This window comes from Lycorma delicatula, chromosome 3, assembly GCF_047948215.1.
Source record: "Lycorma delicatula isolate Av1 chromosome 3, ASM4794821v1, whole genome shotgun sequence".
NCBI lineage: Eukaryota > Metazoa > Arthropoda > Insecta > Hemiptera > Fulgoridae > Lycorma > Lycorma delicatula.
Window position 1 is genome coordinate 186,766,078 of NC_134457.1, and position 20,862 is coordinate 186,786,939.

The 20,862-nt window shown below is 27.5% G+C and overlaps 1 protein-coding gene across 1 annotated transcript; it reads left to right on the forward strand.

The window, feature by feature from the left end:
* Positions 1–10,976, forward strand: fh (frataxin). The gene is made up of 3 exons (XM_075361204.1): positions 1–357; positions 6,703–6,823; positions 10,325–10,976. Exons 1-3 carry the CDS (start codon positions 101–103, stop codon positions 10,568–10,570), a joined length of 624 nt encoding a protein of 207 aa, XP_075217319.1. The 5' UTR covers positions 1–100; the 3' UTR covers positions 10,571–10,976.
* Positions 10,977–20,862: the final 9,886 nt, after the last annotated feature.

Below are 20,862 nucleotides of genomic sequence, written 5' to 3' on the forward strand. Positions count from 1 at the left end.
ACGTCTGCGTTCTGTAGTTCTTGGTAAAGTTTGTTGTGATAGCACTTTGTTGACTTAACGTGTCCATAATTACAGTTTGTGCTGAATATTGTCAGAAATTATGCTGAAAGTTGTTTCCTGCGGGCAGCAGCTACTAAGAGTAATGTTTTTAGTTAATACTAGAAGAGGAAACACTCATTTACGAACTCTAACCTGTTTAAGAACTGGACATGTACGAACTGTTGCCTGTACATCTTCACTTGTTCAGAATTATTCAGTTCGTTTATCTTTCATTAACCGTGATTCAATTTTATTTAATTACCCAGCGGTAAAAGACATTAGAAAATATTCATCCAATTCCTCTGAAGCTGAGCCTGGGTAAGTGCATTATTCATACAATTTAGATTACTGGACATTTATGGCTGTCGTTTGAAATTTATGATTTTTTGTAACTGTGTAGATGGTCATGGTAATTTTTTTCAGATAGGAAATTAAAATTTTTTTTCATACAAGATTTGTACAATTTTCACTTGCCTGCTAGAAATAAATTTGTGAGATTTAAGTCTGTTCTCATGCTGTATAGGCTTCCAAAACGCTGGCATTAGTTTTTTTTCATAGATATTAAAATAAATTATACCCGTAAAGTGATTTTTTTACTCAAAGGTGTCAGGAGAAAAGAATTATGTTTTAAATATCTTCATCCCTTCCCTGTCAACCACCGTTAATAGGAATATCCTGAATAGTTAAACAAGAACATGCATTGAAAAAAGGTGTTTTGGTAAATTTATAGAGTTTATATCAAATGTAATTTTGATTAGCACCTTTTAAAAGCCTGTTTCAGTAAAATTATTTTTATTTATTTATTTTTTACTAACTATGCTTTTGTGTAAGTTGTACTAATGCTAAATTTACTTTTTTTATTATTTAATGGTTTTAGAAATTGTGAAACTGATTAAAAAGTACTTTTTTCTCTTTGTTGTAGAAAGTAATGATCCCATTCAGTATAATTCACTGTTATAATACCCGTTTGGTTTGATAATGATGTGAGCATTTCTCCTTTAGAACACTGAATTGTTCTTGCATTACTTAGTAGTTATTTTGTAGATGTATTTAACAGTTGTTTATTTTGATGTATATTTTTTAGCAGTATCTGTTAAAAGTTAAAGATAGGATTCATTTTAATATTGCTGCCATTGGTCAACATTTGATGTGTAATAGTTCATTTCTGTGAGGGACATTGTCACAGGGAAAGCTGTAATGACATAATAAGTGCATAGGGCTCTAATATAATTTTTTATTTAAATTGCATGTTCATACATTGTTTGTGCTGTTGCCAACTTCACATTACAAAATGTTTTGTTAGGCATGTGTCATTGTGCTTGATCTGGAAGATGCCCTGTTTTTAACATATGCAGGTGAAAGTTGCAGACATTACTCAATATATATATATATATCAAAAAATGCATGTACTTATTTGTGAGATTTCAAAAAATCTTTGAATTCACACATTCTGTCTCATAAATTGTAATTGTGTGTAACTAATATCTATTTTTAGTCATCAATTTTTTTTATATCTAAAAATAACAGTTTTAAGAACTCTGGTATACATAGTAAAAGATATTACAGGATTATATATGTTGAACTTTACCTGATATACAATTTTTGTTTAAATATGTTTTTAGTTACATTTTTTAAAGCTTGATTTAAGAATATATTCATAAGAAGAGAATTATGTTGTCAAAAAATGAAAAATCACCAGACCTCATGTTTTAAAAATATTATGCCAAGAAACAAGATGCAGAACCTTTAAAATGTTTCTATGTCAAGTCCTATGTTTCTATTATTAGAAAAAGGTTTCCTAATTATTTATTTTAAATTAAGACAAAGGTTTAATATAGATTTATGCAGAGCAGAAGTATTTCCTGTAAGGCATGAGTATTCCACATGAGTTTTATACACATTTAAAAAATATTATTTTTTTCTCATAAAGTGACCATTTTAAAAATATAGTGGTAGAAAACTCATTATTTATAATACATTATTAAAGTTTTATTTATGAATACACAAATTATTTTTATTGAAGTTAAAGAGAAGTGATGAATAAGGCAATATTTAAAGTAAATGTAAACTAAGCTGGAAACTAATTGTAATTTATAAAATGTGTTTTCTTTCTTCAATTATTTATGACTAGGTAAATAAGTCATAAAAATTTGTTAAATTATTGTTATGAAGGTTTCTCTATGTGAAATGATTTTACAATATGCGGGGTAAATTAATGATTCAGTTTTAATGTTTAGTGCAGAAGACAGTTGAACTACTGAATATCTCAGATTAATGAACATTTACCTTCCTTAAAATAGCTTTCCAAAGATCTTTTATTTTATAATTTTTGTCTTATTTGAGATGAAGATTTAATTATTTATATATAATATTTAATTGAAAACTGAACAGTTATTTAAAAATTACTGGTGGAAATTTTGAAACAATATAAATAAAATGAAAAATACATAGCATTATTGTAGAACTTCGTGCTCATCTTCAACTAATTTATTATGAAATCATGATTTACCTGTAGGGTGATAACAAAGAGAGTTTTTTTCAGATTTAGTTATTGATAAAAATGTTTTCATAAAAATTTCCCAGTTGCTCTCATGGTACTCTACAATACAAGATTGATTTATAAGTAAAAATTAGAATAATCGCAGTTCAAAAATTATTTTTTATAGACTAGATATGAGGAACCAAAAATAAGTAAAATGCTTGAATTTTTAAAATATTATATCAAAAAATGTATTACAGTCAGGATAATTTTCAAATAAATATTTCTTACAGTAATTTTGTTATTCATTATAGTTACTGATAACCTTAGTTTTTTTAAGTTATATAATTATGTCTTGTACTTCCTGGTTGCCCAGTTAAGTTTGTGTATATATTGTCAGATTATACAGAATTGCATAATCAGGATAACAGTTCTGTGATTCAGAATCAAATCAGTTCATTATAATAAGAAAATCTGTGTCGGGTATTAAATCTGTATTAAATCTGATATGTGTACATAAACACATACATATGTTATAGATTTTATAATTTTATTAAATACATCCAACAGCAAAATAAAGATTTTCATTATATTACTTTGTATATGCTTTTACAATGATCATACAGTCTAATAAAATATTGAAAATTATCCAGAGTTCATCCACTCTCACTGAAAAGTAAGTTTAGATTTTGCTTACTAGTACATCCAAAAATTCTTATACTTACTACCAAAGGGTTTATTTATTTTTTTTTTTTTAAGTTTCTCTTAATTATACACAAATTAATTATACTCTTTTGCAAATTTCTTGTAAAATATAAAGTCTATTGTGATTAAATAAAAATCCAGATCCAGATCTAGATATGTATACAATAGCACTGGTATACATAAAAATATTGTGAATTATTAGTCAAAAACTATATCTTCAATTGGTTACTTAATCTAAGCTGAATTAATAAATCAAATAAATATATGGTCCCTCAGGGTTTTACCATGAGAAACCACAAATTTAAAGTGAAAAATATAATCAGCTCAGTATTGTTTTTTACATAATTTGTGAAAAGAAAATCAGTTGCATTAATGTATCATTGTGTTTGTCACAACTCTATACAACATTTTCTTATTTATTTAGAATGAAATAGTTTCTCAGGTGATACTTGACCGTTACCCATATTTCAAACAACAACCCTTCATAGTCAGCTTTCTACTTGCCTTTTGATATGAAATGTGTGACAGATTCAAGAAATCTATGAATGTTTTTGATTTTTGTATAAAAGTATAATAAAAAAAACATACAGAGAACTACTTTTTCTTAAAGTAGAAGTTAGTTTCCTCAAGTTTAAAAAGATCTAGTGGATAATGTAATATAATTATGAAAAAAATAATCAACTTAATCCAAAAATAAATTTCAAAAATTTGGTCCCCAAAACTGAGGTGCATGGGCCTATTATTGTGCTTCTTTGCCTCGTAAACATTAGGTGTTTCTTTGTGTACTGGGAAATCTACCCAATCATCATTAAAAATGTAATTAAAATATGCATTTCCTGTAATTTTAATTTTTTATTTATATTACCATGATGGATTCAAATCACACATTAGGCCAAACCAATATCCATTGAATACTGTAGTTAACAGCGAGCTTGGATGATCAGCCTGCATGACCATAATACTATTGTTCTCCGAAATATTGGCATACCATGATTTACTAATCACGCTGACTATTTTATTTCAAAATTGTTGCATTCATTTGTTAAAAATAGAACAATTATTTGGTAAGGGAGATTACTAAAAGTGAGGAACATTTTTTATGTTGTATAGTGATCATCACCAAACCAAGCTTGCTGTTACTTGGCGGTGACTGTAAAAGATTAAGATGATTGAATCTTATGGTGTAAATTCTCCTGATTATTAACTAATGGAAATTCAGCTGTGCCAGGATTGCTTCTCTTTTATTTCACATCAGATACACAGTATTCACTTGTAAACATTCTAATATTTTATTTATTTGTTTAAACTTAATTCCACTTAGAAGTAAATATATTATTATTTATTTTTACGTAACATTATTGCAAAAGTTTTTTTTTTAATTACCAGTATTTTATGTTAATTTTATCTGCTTTTATTATATCTTTAAAGATACTGAAGATATCTGCTAAGACATTTAATATACAATATTAGAGTCATTTTTATCATTTTAATAGCTTTTAAATAATATTAATTTAATTTATAGTACATATTTTTTTGTGGCTTAACTAATGTGTTATGTATCTTCCAGTTTTCACTAATAAGTATCATTCGCTTTCTTTTGTAGGAAATTTATTTTTAAAATACACTATGATAGTCACAATGACATCCTTTCAACCTTTGTCTCTAATTCCTAATAATTATTTCAAGTGTGTATTTGTGTAAATAGATACAAATATGCAATTAGAAAATATTACAAACTGGAAGTCAATGTTTTCTGTGAAAAATCACATTGTAGTAGTAGGCCATTGATATAATTAATTACATATCTTTAATATTTTTTAACTATGTAGCTTGAACTTACTGCATTACAAATGAACCAAACAACACTCCTTAAAGTAAATAACAATATTATAAATACACTAATATTGAAATAGATTAAACTTTAACCAAAATAAAACATGAAAAATTAACCTTTTCCTAACTTGTAACATTACTCAAGTTGTTCTAACTAGCTCAAAAATTTTTATTTAAAGACTTCTCTAAATAGGCAAGCTTTTTTTAATCAAAGAAATCCAGTTACTTTCATTTAATAGAACCAGCACTTCATGGTATTCTTTGCAAAATGTTTGCAAAATTTTAGAGTTATTTATGTTCAAGACAGTTCCAGAAAACCAAGAACTCGCTTAAACAATTTTTTTTTAAGAGGCAATAGAAAGCTTGGTGCTGAATAGAAACAGCATGCTTTGGGGACAATTATAAATTTTATCATTTAAATAATAACATTTTTTATATTATGTTTGTAATATACTTATAATAATATTGTTCACCACATCCTTTCATAACTTTGTATCAAATGAAATATTTTAATAATAAATAAATTATATCCACCAGATACAGTTCGAATAAAAAGCTAAGAACACTCACCGAACTGTAGCGCTTTTGGATTTTTAATCCATCATCAGCAGCCATATTTACAAGTTAGACATATTATCTTACAATGTTAGATATAAGAGGTTTTAACTGTGACACAAGTATATACATATTAATGAAATTCATTTTAAAATTCTTAACTATATTTTAATTGCGTGGAATTTTTAGATTTAACTGCTGATGATGGATTAAAAACCCAAAAGTGCTACATTTAGGTGACTGTTTTTACAGTTTTATTCGAACTGTATCTAGTGGATATAATTTAAATATATATTTATATTATGTTCAAAAATTAATAACAGATAATTAATTTGACTTATTTAAAAAATTAGTTGGGTAACCTATGAATTGCATGTTGTAAAATAACTATGAGCAATAATTAAAAATTTGATAGCTTGATTCAAACTAAAATCTGATTGTTCTATTCAAATCATTTCTTATCAAAAGTTGGAATTAACAGTGTTTAGTTGAATGACCAATTACCCATATTGAATTACCAAGGCGTTAGTTCCCTTTGATAGCTAATTTGGTATAACAACGAAATAAAATAAACTAAAGGTCTTGGATTTTTTCATCTTTAATTATTTAATACCCTTCTAAACGAGAAAAGCTTACATAGACATCATAAAAAAATAAATAAGAGTTTTATTATGAGTGAGTGTGATCTGTGTGAGCTTATATTCAAAGTGTGATCTGATTCATAGTCGCTCCTGAAAATAATGTAGCCATTAAGAATAACAAGCATCTCATCCTAAACTTACTAAGAAAAGTGAGGAATCAAGTTGTTTCCTGATATTACAGGCTACACTCTTGCACATTATACTTTTACACTAAACTATACTTGCATATTATACTATACTTATATTGCTGTACTCCTGCTTATTATTTGTATCTCATTGTTCATAACTGTAAAGAAAAAACTGGCATAGATATAAGAAAAAAATTTATTGTCTCTTTCTGCTAGAAAGTTTGCATTTTATGTACTGTCTCCAGTCAGTAGAGAAAATATATTTTGTATTAAATATAAAGCCGTAATTGAAGACATTTTAACATATGTTTTATCTTTTTAGGCAATTGAATAGGTTGGAATATGATAAATTTTGCAACGAAACATTAGAATCCCTTTATGATTATTTTGAGGATGTAGTTGAAGGTTGCGAACACATAAGAGGATGTGATGTAACTTTTAATGTAAGTTTGGTAATTGTATGAATTTGATATTTTTATTATTATTATTTTTATTATTATTGATTTAGCAGTTTTCTTCTTGTTAGCAGATAGATTACTTCTTAGCAACTCTTTGGATTAACCAAAAATTTCATTTCTTGATGAATGTATATTTTTTTTTTGTGAATTCAATAAAAGCCATTAGTAAAAGAAGAAAAATATAACCCATGGATATAAATGACAGAATAAAATAATACAATCTGATATTACTATCTCATCTGCAGAAATATTTTGTATTATTTATTCCTGTAAGCAACTATTGACTAATACCAAATTAGAATTACCTTTATTTTTATGATACTTGTGTCACTGGCAGTTTAATATTGTCACCTTTAAATTTTTAATGATGTTCAATTACTAGACTTATCAAATATGTATTAACTATAATTAGGCTTATATGAATCGGTCTGTAGTTGATAGTACATACTTTTCATAAGAAAAAGAACAACTCACTTTCCTGATAATTATATTTACCTAAACATCTAGACTGAAATATTAGAGAGATGAAACCAGCCTTTGGAGCATACATGTACTGAACTTACAGGTCTCTTGATAGGTGTATGGATGAGGTTTATAAAAATCATCTTGTTACCTGAAATAAATGTGTGTTCACCAAGTAAAATTTGGCAGACTAAATAAATCTACTGTAGTCTGAACTATTTTTGCATTACGAGTTTTAAAGGAAAAATTTCTTTATTATGTTGCTGTTCAGTATTCATACATTATGATGCTATATTTTGAAAGTATGCCCAAGTTAAAGCTTGTTCAATAATAGTTCAATACAATAATTCTGAAAATAAAAAAATGAGTAGGTTTTTTTTACCCTTGAAAAATTAACAGTTAAATGTCATCTACTTTTGAGGTTTAATTTAATTCCTCTTTAAGATGAGAAATAAATTCCTTTTGCTGTATTCCTATTTTGTAGTACAGGAGTATTTGAACATGAATTGTTTTTAATTTCTAATACTTTTTTAATGATTATAAATTGTATTTTCCAGTTTTATGCCCTTTTAAACATTTTTTTGTAATGTGAGGATCGTTATTATAATACGTGAAACAAAGATTTCTAAATTCATTAATTCCATTAATTTCCAATAAAAAAAAATTTGGAAATTTGAACCATTTTGAATGCAAAAATTTTAGTTTTTTTATAAAAATTTCATTTATTTTTAAACATCCTGGTTCCAGGCTTCCTTGAAATATTTTCTTTGCATACATTTCACTACTACAAAGTCTGTTTTCAGATGTGAATTGAACAGAAGGTAAACTAATAATTTATTATATTTTTTTATGATTATGAAAATAATGGAAATAAGTTTTTTAGAAAGCTAAAAAATTTATTAAAGCATTCAATCTGGATTGTACTAATGTATACAACTGACACTACAAAAAGAGTAAAAGAAGAGATAGAAGCTCTCAAAATCTGAGTAGAGATGACATTAAAAAATGAATTAGTGATATGGAATTTGAATGGAGTAGTAAAGCCAGCTGCCTGAAACATAACATGAGTGGAGATGGCTAAAACAGTGTTTTTAGAAAATCAGTATTTTCAATAACAAAGTTAATAAAGGTTAGTATATTGTGACCAAAAAATATTTACTTTTAGTATTATAATTAGCATAATTGATAAAATTGAATTAATTAACAATTGTTTATACCCACCCACCGTGCGCGCGCGCACACACACACACACATACACACAAGCATCGTATAGCAGTAAATAATGATGACCATAGCTTAAATTATTAAATAAATTAATATAATGAAATTCAAGTGTTATAATAAAGTAGGTAAATTTTCTTCTTTGATATGGATCTAATCTTGTTGAATGTGTTTTCCATGAGCTGCAATTCAATTAATAATTCTTAAAATCATCTGTGAGCACACCAAAATAGACTAAATAAAATTACAAATTATGTAACATTAAAAAATTACCGTAACCTAAGAGTGTGTGTGATTAATATAAAATTAGGTTATTACAACAACCTACAATGAGATGTTAAATATAACAAAAATCAGATGAATGATACTGAACTTTCCCTACATTACTTCTGCATAAACGTAGAGAGAACCTAACTCTTCCTCAAAAAATAAAAAGTGTTGGATATATCGACATGATAACAGATCTTTACATGATATTTTGCAAGAAGAGATTTCTAAAAAACTGCTCTATAACCTGCAATTAAAGTAATAGTAAAGTTAATATCAGATATTTATAAAACTAAGTTCTGTAAAAACCTTTGTATAGATATGACCGATAGAAATTATTAAAAATATGTAAATTTTAAATAATTTTGGAAATATTTACCAAAGCCTTAGTGAAACACTGGCAAAACCAGCTGATGAGTTTTGAGAAAAACACTTTTACTCAATATTTTAATCACAATACTTATCATTGATTCTTATCACCAAACTCTCATACATGTACTCAATCACATCGTTTCTATTTTTTAGAGAAATTTCTTTATTATTATTATTACCCTTTTTACTACCTTGTATGAAGTAAAGGAAGTATTGTGATTACAAAAAATTTTGGTTTAGATTTCAATGGAAATAACCATTTTGACTATTTTTGATGTGATACATATGTATTTCACAGAACTCAAAAACGATTAGCCATAGAATGTTGAAATTTTTTATTTAGGATCGTTGTAACATCTAGTTGTGCACCTCCCCTTTTGATTGTACTAACTTTACCAAAAATGCCCCAAAAAAGAGCAAAATCCAAAATTTGGATATTGGACTTTTTCTTAACTGCAGTAATAAGCCCTAATTGAGAGCTTTTCAATGATATATCATGTGATACTTATTTTCATTGGTTCCAGAGTTATAGCCAAATAACATTTTAATTAATGAAGTATTTTGGTCTTACAAGGGGAAGGCACATCGATTTGAATCAGACCTAACTTTTTTTCTTTTTTTTTATAATATTGATTTATTAATAATTATTAACCTCTGATTGTAAAAAAAATTTACAATAAATAATAACTCAATAATAACAATAAAAAAAAAATAAAAAAATCAGAAGTCTGTGAAATAAAATTTTATGTACTTTTCATTTTTTTTAAATGTGTATATGTAATTTAATAGGCGAACAAGGAAGTCACATGGGGTCCACATATTATTTTTTTTATGTAGTATCATTTTTTCTTTTTTCCAGAAAAGTAAATAATTTTAAATTATATTCTGTTTTTATTATTTTTAGTTTATAACACAAAATTTAGAAAATGAATAAATTGCTGCTATATATATATATATATATATATGTATATGTAAAATATATAGTATTAATTATTGATTTTTATTCCTTCCCAATCCTGACAGGTTTGAACTAGTTCTAGTTTTCTATTTTAAAAATAAAAGAATAAAAAGAGAAATACTCAGTTTTTGTTAAGTAAGAAAGATTGTATTTAATTTTTTTTTAAATTATGTTAATATAAAATTTGTTTTAATGTTTTTTGGCAGGATGGTGTTTTAACAATTCAGTTAGGTGAACATGGAACATATGTTATTAATCGACAAACACCTAATCGTCAAATATGGTTAAGTTCACCTTCTAGTGGCCCTAAACGTTATGACTATGTAAAAAATAAAAAGTGTTGGATATATCGACATGATAACAGATCTTTACATGATATTTTGCAAGAAGAGATTTCTAAAATAACAAAAAATAAACTAAATTTTTTTGATTGTGCTCATTCAGGACGATAATCTTCTCAATTCATTGTAACAGTTATCTATATTTATTATTATTTCATGCTTATTTTCTAAGCCTTATATAAAATTAGTAATTACAAATTTTTAATTTGTTTAAGTGATGGTAATAATGTTTGTGTTGATGGTTGTGTTACATATTAAAGCAAAATAAAAACAGTTGATATATATCTCGTAACTGACTTGGTATAACCAATCGATTTTACCGAACATAGTCATTTGTGAGATTAAATTACCCAAATTTTTCTCATAGTTTATGTTGTTTGTATTTATGTCAAAATTTGTCTACAAATTTTTTAGTTAGAGTTTTGTAAAAAAAGTGCATGGAAAAATTACATTACTGTTCAAGTTAAAAACATATATCTTACCTATTGCCAAAAATTTTACAAGTTAGTTTTAGTGATTTTTTTTTTTTTTAATAGCAGTTATTTTAAAAATAGTTGAATTTATGAATTAGTGTAATGTTATATATTTTTTTGATATAAAAAAATTAATTTTTAAGCAATTTTTTTTTTTTCAGTGATGTTTTGTAATTGCAGTTTAAAAATATGTTAACCCATCGGGTTGGTCTAGTGGTTAACGCGTCTTCCCAAATCAGCTGATTTGGAAGTCGAGAGTTACAGCGTTCAAGTCCTAGTAAAGCCAGTTATTTTTACACGGATTTGAATGCTAGATCGTGGATACCGGTGTTCTTTGGTGGTTGGGTTTCAATTAACCACACATCTCAGGAATGGTCGAACTGAGAATGTACAAGACTACACTTCATTTACACTCATACATATCATCCTCATTCATCCTCTGAAGAATTATCTAAACGGTAGTTACCGGAGGCTAAACAGGAAAAAGAAAGGGAAAAGTTTAAAAATATGTTAAGCAGTTAACAATTTTCAAATTATGAAGATGGTTTTTAAAAGTAATTATTACAAAAAAATTGTTTATAATGAGATATTTTTAGAAATTTAGGACAGATTAATTTTATAATGTTATAGATGCCAATTTATGAATTTTGACATTAGTTTCTCTGATCTGTTAAATGTTTAAGAGCAATTATTTAAAAACATATCTTATAGATAAATTATGCATTTTCATATAGTTATTTGAAATTTCATATAATTTATTTATTTTGTAATTTTTAATTTAAGATGTGGCCTTATATTTTATAGCTTATTTCTTATTTACGTAATTTGTTTGTAGTATTCTAATTTTTGAATCAGTTTAATAATCTTCAAACAGAGCATCACATTGACCACATAAATATATTATGTATAATTAGTACCCGTTATATCTGTATCTTATTAATATCTCAACATTTAATTTTACTAACACCAATAATGGTGGATTAAGTCAGGGAACATGGTGATCAGTCCAAATCAAGTAAAATTAATATTTAATATACAGTAGATGTCAGTTATTAGAATCACTGAGTAATTGAATCAGCCAGATTATTGTATCATTTTTCTAACAAAAATAACACATTTGTATAAATCTCTTTGTGTTATAGAATCATGAATCAGTCTATTGAATCAATATTTTAATATTTAAAATTTTTAAATAAGTTTATTTGTTATAATACAAAATAGAATATTTATGTTTATTGCACTGCATTATGTTGTTTTTGCTTTCATTTTACTATAGTACCTGTACCATGGTCTAGCTGCTAGCTTGCTAAAGATAAACAGCTCTGCGCCAGACTTCCATCAGTAAATATAATATATATATATATAATATATCAGTAAGATATAACATAATAGATAGAGATTAAAAATGCATATGTGCAATGCAGTACACTTCAGTGTACATTCGTCTTTTAGTGCATTTCATCTTTCTACACTGTATTCTGTATGTACAGTTTGACTGTATGTTTGTTTAAATCTTTTAGTTTTCTTTGTGTGTGCTTCAGCTGTTGTTTTAAGTTTACTGTAATATTACTATTGTTTCCATTTGTGATTTTGTCTATTTTTTGTGTACTGTACTGAAATTTTTGTGAATTTTGAAGCCATATCACATAAACAAAAAAAAGTAAATAAACACGGATTTAAATTTATGTGAAATATTAGAAGTTTTAAAAATGTAGTTGTTGAGAAGCTGAACAGCACTGGGACTTTCTCAAATCTCACTTTCTTATATAATTAAAAGCCGCATAGAATTGAAGGTTGTAATTGTCCTAAATGAGAATGTGGACAGAAAGAGGAAACGTAATGGTAAGAATGAAAATATTGAATATGCTTTATTTAATAATTGGTTCACTGAGACAAGAACATTAAATGCACCCATCAGTCATGGATTCTTAGCCAAACAATTTGCAGAAAGATTTAGTGATTTGGAGATTGAAGAAGCAGAGGCAGTTCAGCCACAAGTACCACTGTGAAGCAGAGGCAGTTCAGCCGCAAGTACCTCTGTAAAAAGAAATAACCAATGCGCTATCAGATCTATGGAAAAATTTGGAATTACACGGAGGACCAGAACAGTTGTGTGGTTTTTATAAAGCGGAAAACGATGCCTTTGAACACTATAAAGAGAATTTACTTTTAAAAAAAAATCAAAAATATTCTAGCAAAAAATAACTGAATTACAAAATAACTGAAATTTGTGTAGTCTCCACATAAGTTACATATATGTTTTTTCTTAATTCATTGCATAAAACGTTTTTATTCATTTAAATTTTACAGCGTTCTCATTTTTTAATATTTGTACTGTATCTTTTTGTAATACAGTACTGTATTAAATAGAATTGACTAAAACAAAAATAAGTCTTCCTTTTTTCCAATATTAGATTAGTTAGTTTTAATGTATCATATTAACTAAATATTGTACCTAATGCATATTAGAAAAACAAAATTATTTGTTTTTTTGTGTGATGGCACTGTTTTCCTTTATTATATTTTATATAACAGTCTGGAAAGAAAAAATAAAGAAAACATCTTTATGTAGATTCATAAATCTGTTTGAAGGTAGGGCATGCAATTAACTCAAATAAAGATAATCCATTCTTATTAAATATTTTTTGTAAATGTTATTTTGTCATTTTTTGATTATATGTTGTTGTATAACACAAACTTAAAACATAAGGTAGGATTGATGTATGTATTAAGTATTGTTATGTCTTTTTTTTGTTATTGTATTAAACTGCTTACATTATGTTTTACGACCTTTTTACATAAAATTAGGTTTTATTTTTAAGAATACAGGAGAATGACCTTCTAAGCTTAATTGAATCAGTCGCTTTATTGACTCACTTTTGTTACATACAAAAGTGATTCTAATAAGTGGTATCTACTGTATTACTTTTTCTTGAGGGGATTTTAATCTTCTTTGGACCATAATTTTAACTATAATTTTTTTTTAAATATCTTGATTTTTTAAATTATTAGAAAAACAGTCATTTGTTTCAATTAGCAAATATTTTTGTTGTTTTTGACATATTTTATTAACCTGTTTACAATAAAGAAATCTTGTATGTATTAAAGTCTTTTTGTAGGTTCTAAATACATCTTTTTACAATGCATACAACCACTACACATGATTAGACAGTTTAAAATCGCTTCATGAAAACTGGAACCATACAAAAATTAAACACGACTTACAAATTTTACTCATAAAAACCTTTAACTCAATGTACTTTTAAACAATGTGATATTAACTCATTAAATTTAACAAAAACAACATTAAATGAACACACACAAGACAAGATTTTTAGTAAGATTTAAGTAGAAAATTCTCAAAAATGACTTGTAGAAAAATAAATAAATGTAATATAAGATGCATATCTTTATTGTTAAACAATTATCTATATATGTAGAGGAATTAACTGATATAAATATGAAAAACTAAAAATTATAAAATTAATATTAACAATAAAAAATAAATGAAAGAAATAACTTATTAAAAAACTAGTTTATTAAGTTTATAAATTTCATATAAATATAGGTTTGGAAATGCTTCATTAACGAGTGTTAATGAAAATTTTGCACTGATTTCTATACCTTCAGTGAAATAACCCAGACTATAATTCTTGGGATACAAATTAAGTGGTAAATTTAGTGGTTTTATATGAAGTCTGGGCTGGAAAATTGAAAAAAATAGATCCTAGAACTGTATTCTTAGTAGTTTTTGAGAAATATTGGATAAAAGACAAATGATTGGGGTTGAAAACACATTATTTTATGTTTGGCATTAAATAGTTTGTTAAATGGATAATAAACACATATGAGGTGTGTGAGAAAAGTAATGAGATTGGTAACACTGTGAGCGATCTGGCAACACTGTGTCTACCAGTCTGTGCTAGACCGGTTTGTTCATCCCTTCCACATGCTCAGTACGAGTTTCAACTCTGTTCAGCCAACACATTATTTTTGACAGCGCCGTCAGTGAAGTTGTGTGTTACGAAAATGGAGCATTGAAATTTAGAGCAACGTTTTGCAATTAAGTTTTGTGTTAAACTTGGGGAATCCGCGAGTGTGACCTTTGAAAAGTCGAAACAGGCCCATGGGGAACATTGCTTATCAAGAGCACAAGTTTTCCACTGGCACAAATCATTTTTGGAAGGCCAAGAACACATTGAAGATCAACCCCGCTTAGGGAGACCTTCAACTTCAAAATCTGACAAAATCGTTGCGTGTTAAGGTTTTTGTGAGATCAGACCGTCGTTTAACAATAAGTTGATTAGTGAACAGTTAAATTTAAACACTTTCACCGTACATCAAATTTTGACAGACGATTTGGACATGCGAAAGGTTTGTGCGAAATTGGTGCCAAAAAACCTCACAACAGAACAGAAGGACAATCAAAGAAATATGTGCCTTAATCTTCTTGAGAGGATTAACAATGACTAATCGTGTGATCACAGGTGATGAATCCTGGTGAGTACAATCCTAAAACAAAGCGGCAAAGCGAAGAGTGGCACACCCCATCATCTCCTCGACCAAAAAAATGTTGAATGAGCAAATCAAAGATCAAAACTATGCTGATTTGTTTTTTTTGACAGTAGGGGTATCGTGCATAAAGAATTTGTTCCTCCAGGACAAACTTTCAACCAAGTGTTTTACAAAGGTGCCCTTGAAAGGCTCAGGAAAAGAGTGATTCGCATGAGACCAGACATTGCAGACAAGTGGATGCTTCATCATGATAATGCCCCATGTCACACGGCCATTTCCATCACGGAATTACCTCAAAACGGATTCCTGCAGTTCCTCAACCCCCCTCCCTATTCACCTGATTTTAGTCCTTGTGACGTTTTCCTTTTCCTGAGCTACTGTTTGACTAGAAGGATATCGGACCAGAAAAGGAACTTAGAGAAAAACATCAAGAGACGGACAATGAAGATAATTACACTTCAACAATTAAAAGGACATTCGGGTAGTGGTTCTGCAGGCCGGGAGGTATAAACACTGGTAGGGATCAGTGGACAGGGTTAATAATTTTGCAAGCGTAAGTTCATTGCAGTGTGCAATAAATTAAGCATGCAATAACAATGACTGAAGAGTGCATCACAAGTATTTCATTTCAGACAGTGGTTAATAAAATTTTATATACACATTTTAACCAGTATTACTAAATAAATTTAGATATTTTACATTTCAAAACACAGCATTATAAATAATTATAAACAAATTAATAGCTAAGAAACAATTATTTCAATAATATAAAATTTTATAAATAAACATCTTCAGTAATTTGAAAAAATATCTAATTTAGAAAAAACACAATTAGAATAAAAACATTGTAGTGATTGATGCTTAAACTCTCCAAGTGTAAAAATAACCTGAGAAAGTTATTTTGTATTAGATGTTGTCTTTTCCATTATTAAACAAGAAAGAGGTTTATTAGATTTATTTTTATATGCATATGTGATTGTAAGTACTTCATCAAGAAGAGCAATCTCCCTCAATTTATAGGTTTTTTTTTTAACGAAAATGTTAAAAGTTACATATATTTTTAAATTTTTCTCTTTGTAGAACTTTCCATAGAATTCAACATGAGGTATGGTTGAAGAATAAATACACAACCAAGAGAAAAATATAAGGTAAGTAACCTGCTGCTCAATGTTTTATTAAGAAGATATGTAAACATAAACAATAAAAAAAAGTTATAAATCTTATTTAAATTGGTTCATAATTCCTAAGTTGCCTGTTTCTAATATTTATCTCCCTTTACTGATTTTATACGTTAACACTTTTAAAACCAAATTCCTTTAAAATAATGGGAGATTACCAATGTTGTCGTACAATTCTTCCAGAAACTTCATTAATTCAATTCATTTCACACTCTTATCAACCCAACTAATGTTCAATATTCTTTCTGTAAATTTATATTTTAAAAGTATTCTCTGATTGCCATACAACATTCATGAACACTCCATACAAATATTTTTTAGAACTTTTTTAATAATTCAAAATGTGTTTATACAAACAGATTTTCTCCATAAAAGCTCTTCTAGTTTGGCCTGTTTGCTTCTGTTGTCCTCTTTATTTTGTTCATCTTTTTTAATTTTATCAACTTAATAAGATTCTTTATTTCTGCTGTATTATGTTCACCATCAGAATTCTTCATCTCATTACACCACTGTCTGTTGCATTTCATTAACATTGATTGGTTTATAATTGTATACATACAGATGAAAATTTACCTCCATACCTGCAATGAATCTACACCATTCATTATTTCTACTAACTCATTCTTTGTTTTAGCCATTGGAGCTTTTCTTACTACATTCACTTAACTGTCTTTCTTCATTTTCTACTTTTATTATAGGTACCTTATTCTTGTTATTAGTATTATTTTACAGATATAATAACTTTCTTTAAAACTAACATTTATTCCATTCAACATCATAAAATGCTTTTTCAAAATCTACAAATGTAGGTGGCTTTTTAGGTTTAAATTATTAATTCATAATTCAATTCATATTAAATGACTAGCTCCCCATCACAGTTTCACCCATGCTATATGGTTACTTGCAATTCCCATAGCAGTCAACCTTTTTATTTTATGTTTTTTTAGTCAAGTATCTGGAGGCAGGTGCAGCCAGTCATATATACAGTAACAGTGGCAGTGGCTGTGTTGGTTGAGCCACAGTGCCATATACCTTCGCACTCCTTAAAAAATCAGAATTAAAAAAAACCCAAAAATACTTTTTAAATATTTATCTGAAGAGCATTTTCAAGTTGAAATCTACTGAGTATCTCATTTAGTATTGTCAGGATTGGGAAAATTTATAATCATTGCTCAACATTTTTTATCTTCATCCCCTTTAAAGGTCAAATTTCAAAAATCTAGAAATTGGTTTATTCACATGAAAATTACACTCGCCAAAAATCAGTTGATCTCTTCTTTTGTTACCAAGAAATTAAAAAAATTGCAGGGTTTCAAAAATCCATTTTAACCCTTAAAACTCAGAATTTCAAAAAATCTAGAAATTGGTTTTTAGATATTCACATGAAGATTACACACAAAAAAGTCAAGTTCAATTGTTACAGAGAAATGAAATAAATAGTAAATTCCATTGTTACTCTATTTTACCCCTTAGAAACTCAGAATTTCAAAAAATCCTTTCGTAGCGTGCAGTTAGGCCACAAGAAGAACATGTATACAAATTTTCATTTTTTAAGTAGTTTTTGCTTGGTGTTGATTATGAATTACTCACCATATGTTGTCTAAGAAGACCTCTATTGAAAATATCTACTAAAAAAGATCTCTAAAAATATCTCAGGCTCGCTGTAAGAAAGGAGCCTGAGAATTTAGCGGCCTAAATGAGTAGTGCAGCACCATAACAGATTATTAATTATTTACGTTTAAAAGTTAATTTTTCATTTTTAGATAACATTTTCAAATAATCGTGATCTGTTAGATCAATAATGTACTTGATGCATGCAAAAGTTAGCCTTCAACCTATTAACAAATACCCCACATGAATTTTGAAAATCGGACAGACGATTGTTTGCAGAGATAATTTAAGATCACCCCAGAGGCACCCTGTTTGTTAGCAGTTTATGGTGATGATTGATCTAGCCTGGCATGAGATAGATGCTTATATACCTCACCACTCTACCCTCACAGTTAGTCCCCAGAGAATGCCCATTATTCTTCAACAGAAACTTATTTTATATTTTATTTAATGTAAATTTAATTCTATTATTTTTTTCAATATTGTTCATTTGATTGATTCCAATCATTCAGTTCAAACCCTGTTCACATAGTTCACAATTCATTAAAGTTTGTGCTTAAACCTGCAACTTTTTTTTTGAGATAAAATATATCTAAAAACCTTCTCAGTTATGCCAAGAAACATGGGTAAAAGTTTGGATATGATTGATGAAGTATTTTTTTTGTTTATCCCAAACAAACAAAAACTCTCTTCCCCTTTACACAATAGTATAGATATCATTGTGAAGATACATACTGTAATTGTGTTCTTGAAATATTGGCTTATAGTTGTTGCAAGCACATTTTGGTGCTTGCATTGTCTTCTTACTCATTGGTGCCTATACCATCCAGTTCATATTTAATTTCTGACAGTTCAGTTATATTTTAACCAAACTATTTTTTTTCCTATTTCAATTGAAATCATTCATTTCAACCCCTAATGCTTATATAATTATAATGCAGTATTTACAAAACAAATTTGTATGCGAATATCAATTAAAAAACAAAAAGATTATACTAATAAAGCAAAACTTTGTTGCTGTAATGAAAGATAGAGCTTCAGAGTAAGTTAAGAAAACTGTCAGGTAATTAAAAGCGTACAAGGTAATATTACAGAATCATATCTCTGAAATCTTAAATTTTTTTCTTCTCAATACCTTTTTTAGATAATCTTCTCAAATCTTAATTTACTCAGTTTTCTATAATCCTTCTGTGTATTATTGCCAAATGTTAGTTTCTTTTTTCTGTGAACAACATATATCATTTGGACCTCTGATATATTTTTCTTTTCATTCATCTGTTAGTTTTAATATATTTTTAGTTAACCAAAGTTTATTAACAAATGTTACTTTTTACCTAGTCTCCTCTAATACTGTAATTTTTTGTTAAAAGTGACAATTTGTTCAGATTTTAACTACTCATCGTTCTTTTAGTCCATATGTATTTCTTTGTTCTCACTATTTTCTTTATTTTGTTTAACTTCAAGTAAAATTTCATCACTACTAAACTGTGGAATTATTGTCTGCTTCCAACTATTATTTACAATCCACAGTTTGGTTTCAAAATTTCATATCTAGTCATTATATAGTACATTTGAACCTTCCAATATTTATGATCTAACCTGTACAAATCTTTATGGTTATTAAAAAGATGAATTATTTATATTTTATACTGAATTCAAAAAACCATGTTACTTTCCCATTTATTCTAGACCATAATTCCCTTTATTTCCTCTCTGATACAGCAAGGACTTTTCCTATTCATTATTATTGGTACTACATTTTAACAACTTGAACAAAAATATATAAAAAAAGAGTCAACATTTTTCAAATGGTTATCAAAGGAAATCTTGTTATAGACCTTTTCCTCATTAATTTTTAGTTGCCATGGAGACAAGTCAATTGCTGTGTGGGAATGTTTATTTCCAGTTATAGGCTGACTCCAATTACATTTTGATTTTTACTTCCTTATACAAAGTAAAGGAAGTATTGTGATCACGAAGAAATTCGGTTTTTAGATTTTAACAGAAATATCCATTTTGACTAGTTTTAGTGTGACATATCTAACATAACTCAAAAATGATTAGCTGTAGGATGTTGAAATTTTGGCTTTAGGACTGTTGTAACATCTAGTTGTGTACCTTCCCTTTTGACTGCAATCAATTGAACCAAAATCAGTAATAAGTACTCATTGAGAGCTTTTCAACAATATATCATAAATGGTATGTATTTTCAATGGTTCCAGAGTTATAGCCAAATAAATAGATATTACAGGGGAAGGCACATCAGTTTAAATCGGACATCATCTCCTTTTTTTAATTTAAATATATTGATTTATTAGTAATTATTAACCACTGATTGAAAAAAAACTTTTTATGATAGTTATTAATGAAATAAAATTTTATGTACTTTTCATTTTTTTTAAATGTGTATAATAGGTGTATAAGCAAGTCATGTGGTGTCCACATCAGTTTTTTAAATATAGAATTACTAATTACTACCAGTCTTACTTGTCAGTTCAAATTTTTTTTACTATGAAACAATGCATTTTTTCTTATTATTTAATTTGTTTATATTAAAAGAAAATATTAAAATTTTTAAGTTAGCCATGTGACATTTGCATTGAGGAGAGGAGACTGCTCACTGGTC

Excerpts from the sequence above, each read along its gene's own strand:
- fh (XM_075361204.1), top strand. The coding sequence starts at position 101 with ATGCTGAAAGTTGTTTCCTGCGGGCAGCAGCTACTAAGAGTAATGTTT. Across the intron at positions 358-6,702 it reads TCCTCTGAAGCTGAGCCTGG|GCAATTGAATAGGTTGGAAT; the intron begins GTAAGTGCATTA and ends TTATCTTTTTAG. Across the intron at positions 6,824-10,324 it reads GATGTGATGTAACTTTTAAT|GATGGTGTTTTAACAATTCA; the intron begins GTAAGTTTGGTA and ends GTTTTTTGGCAG.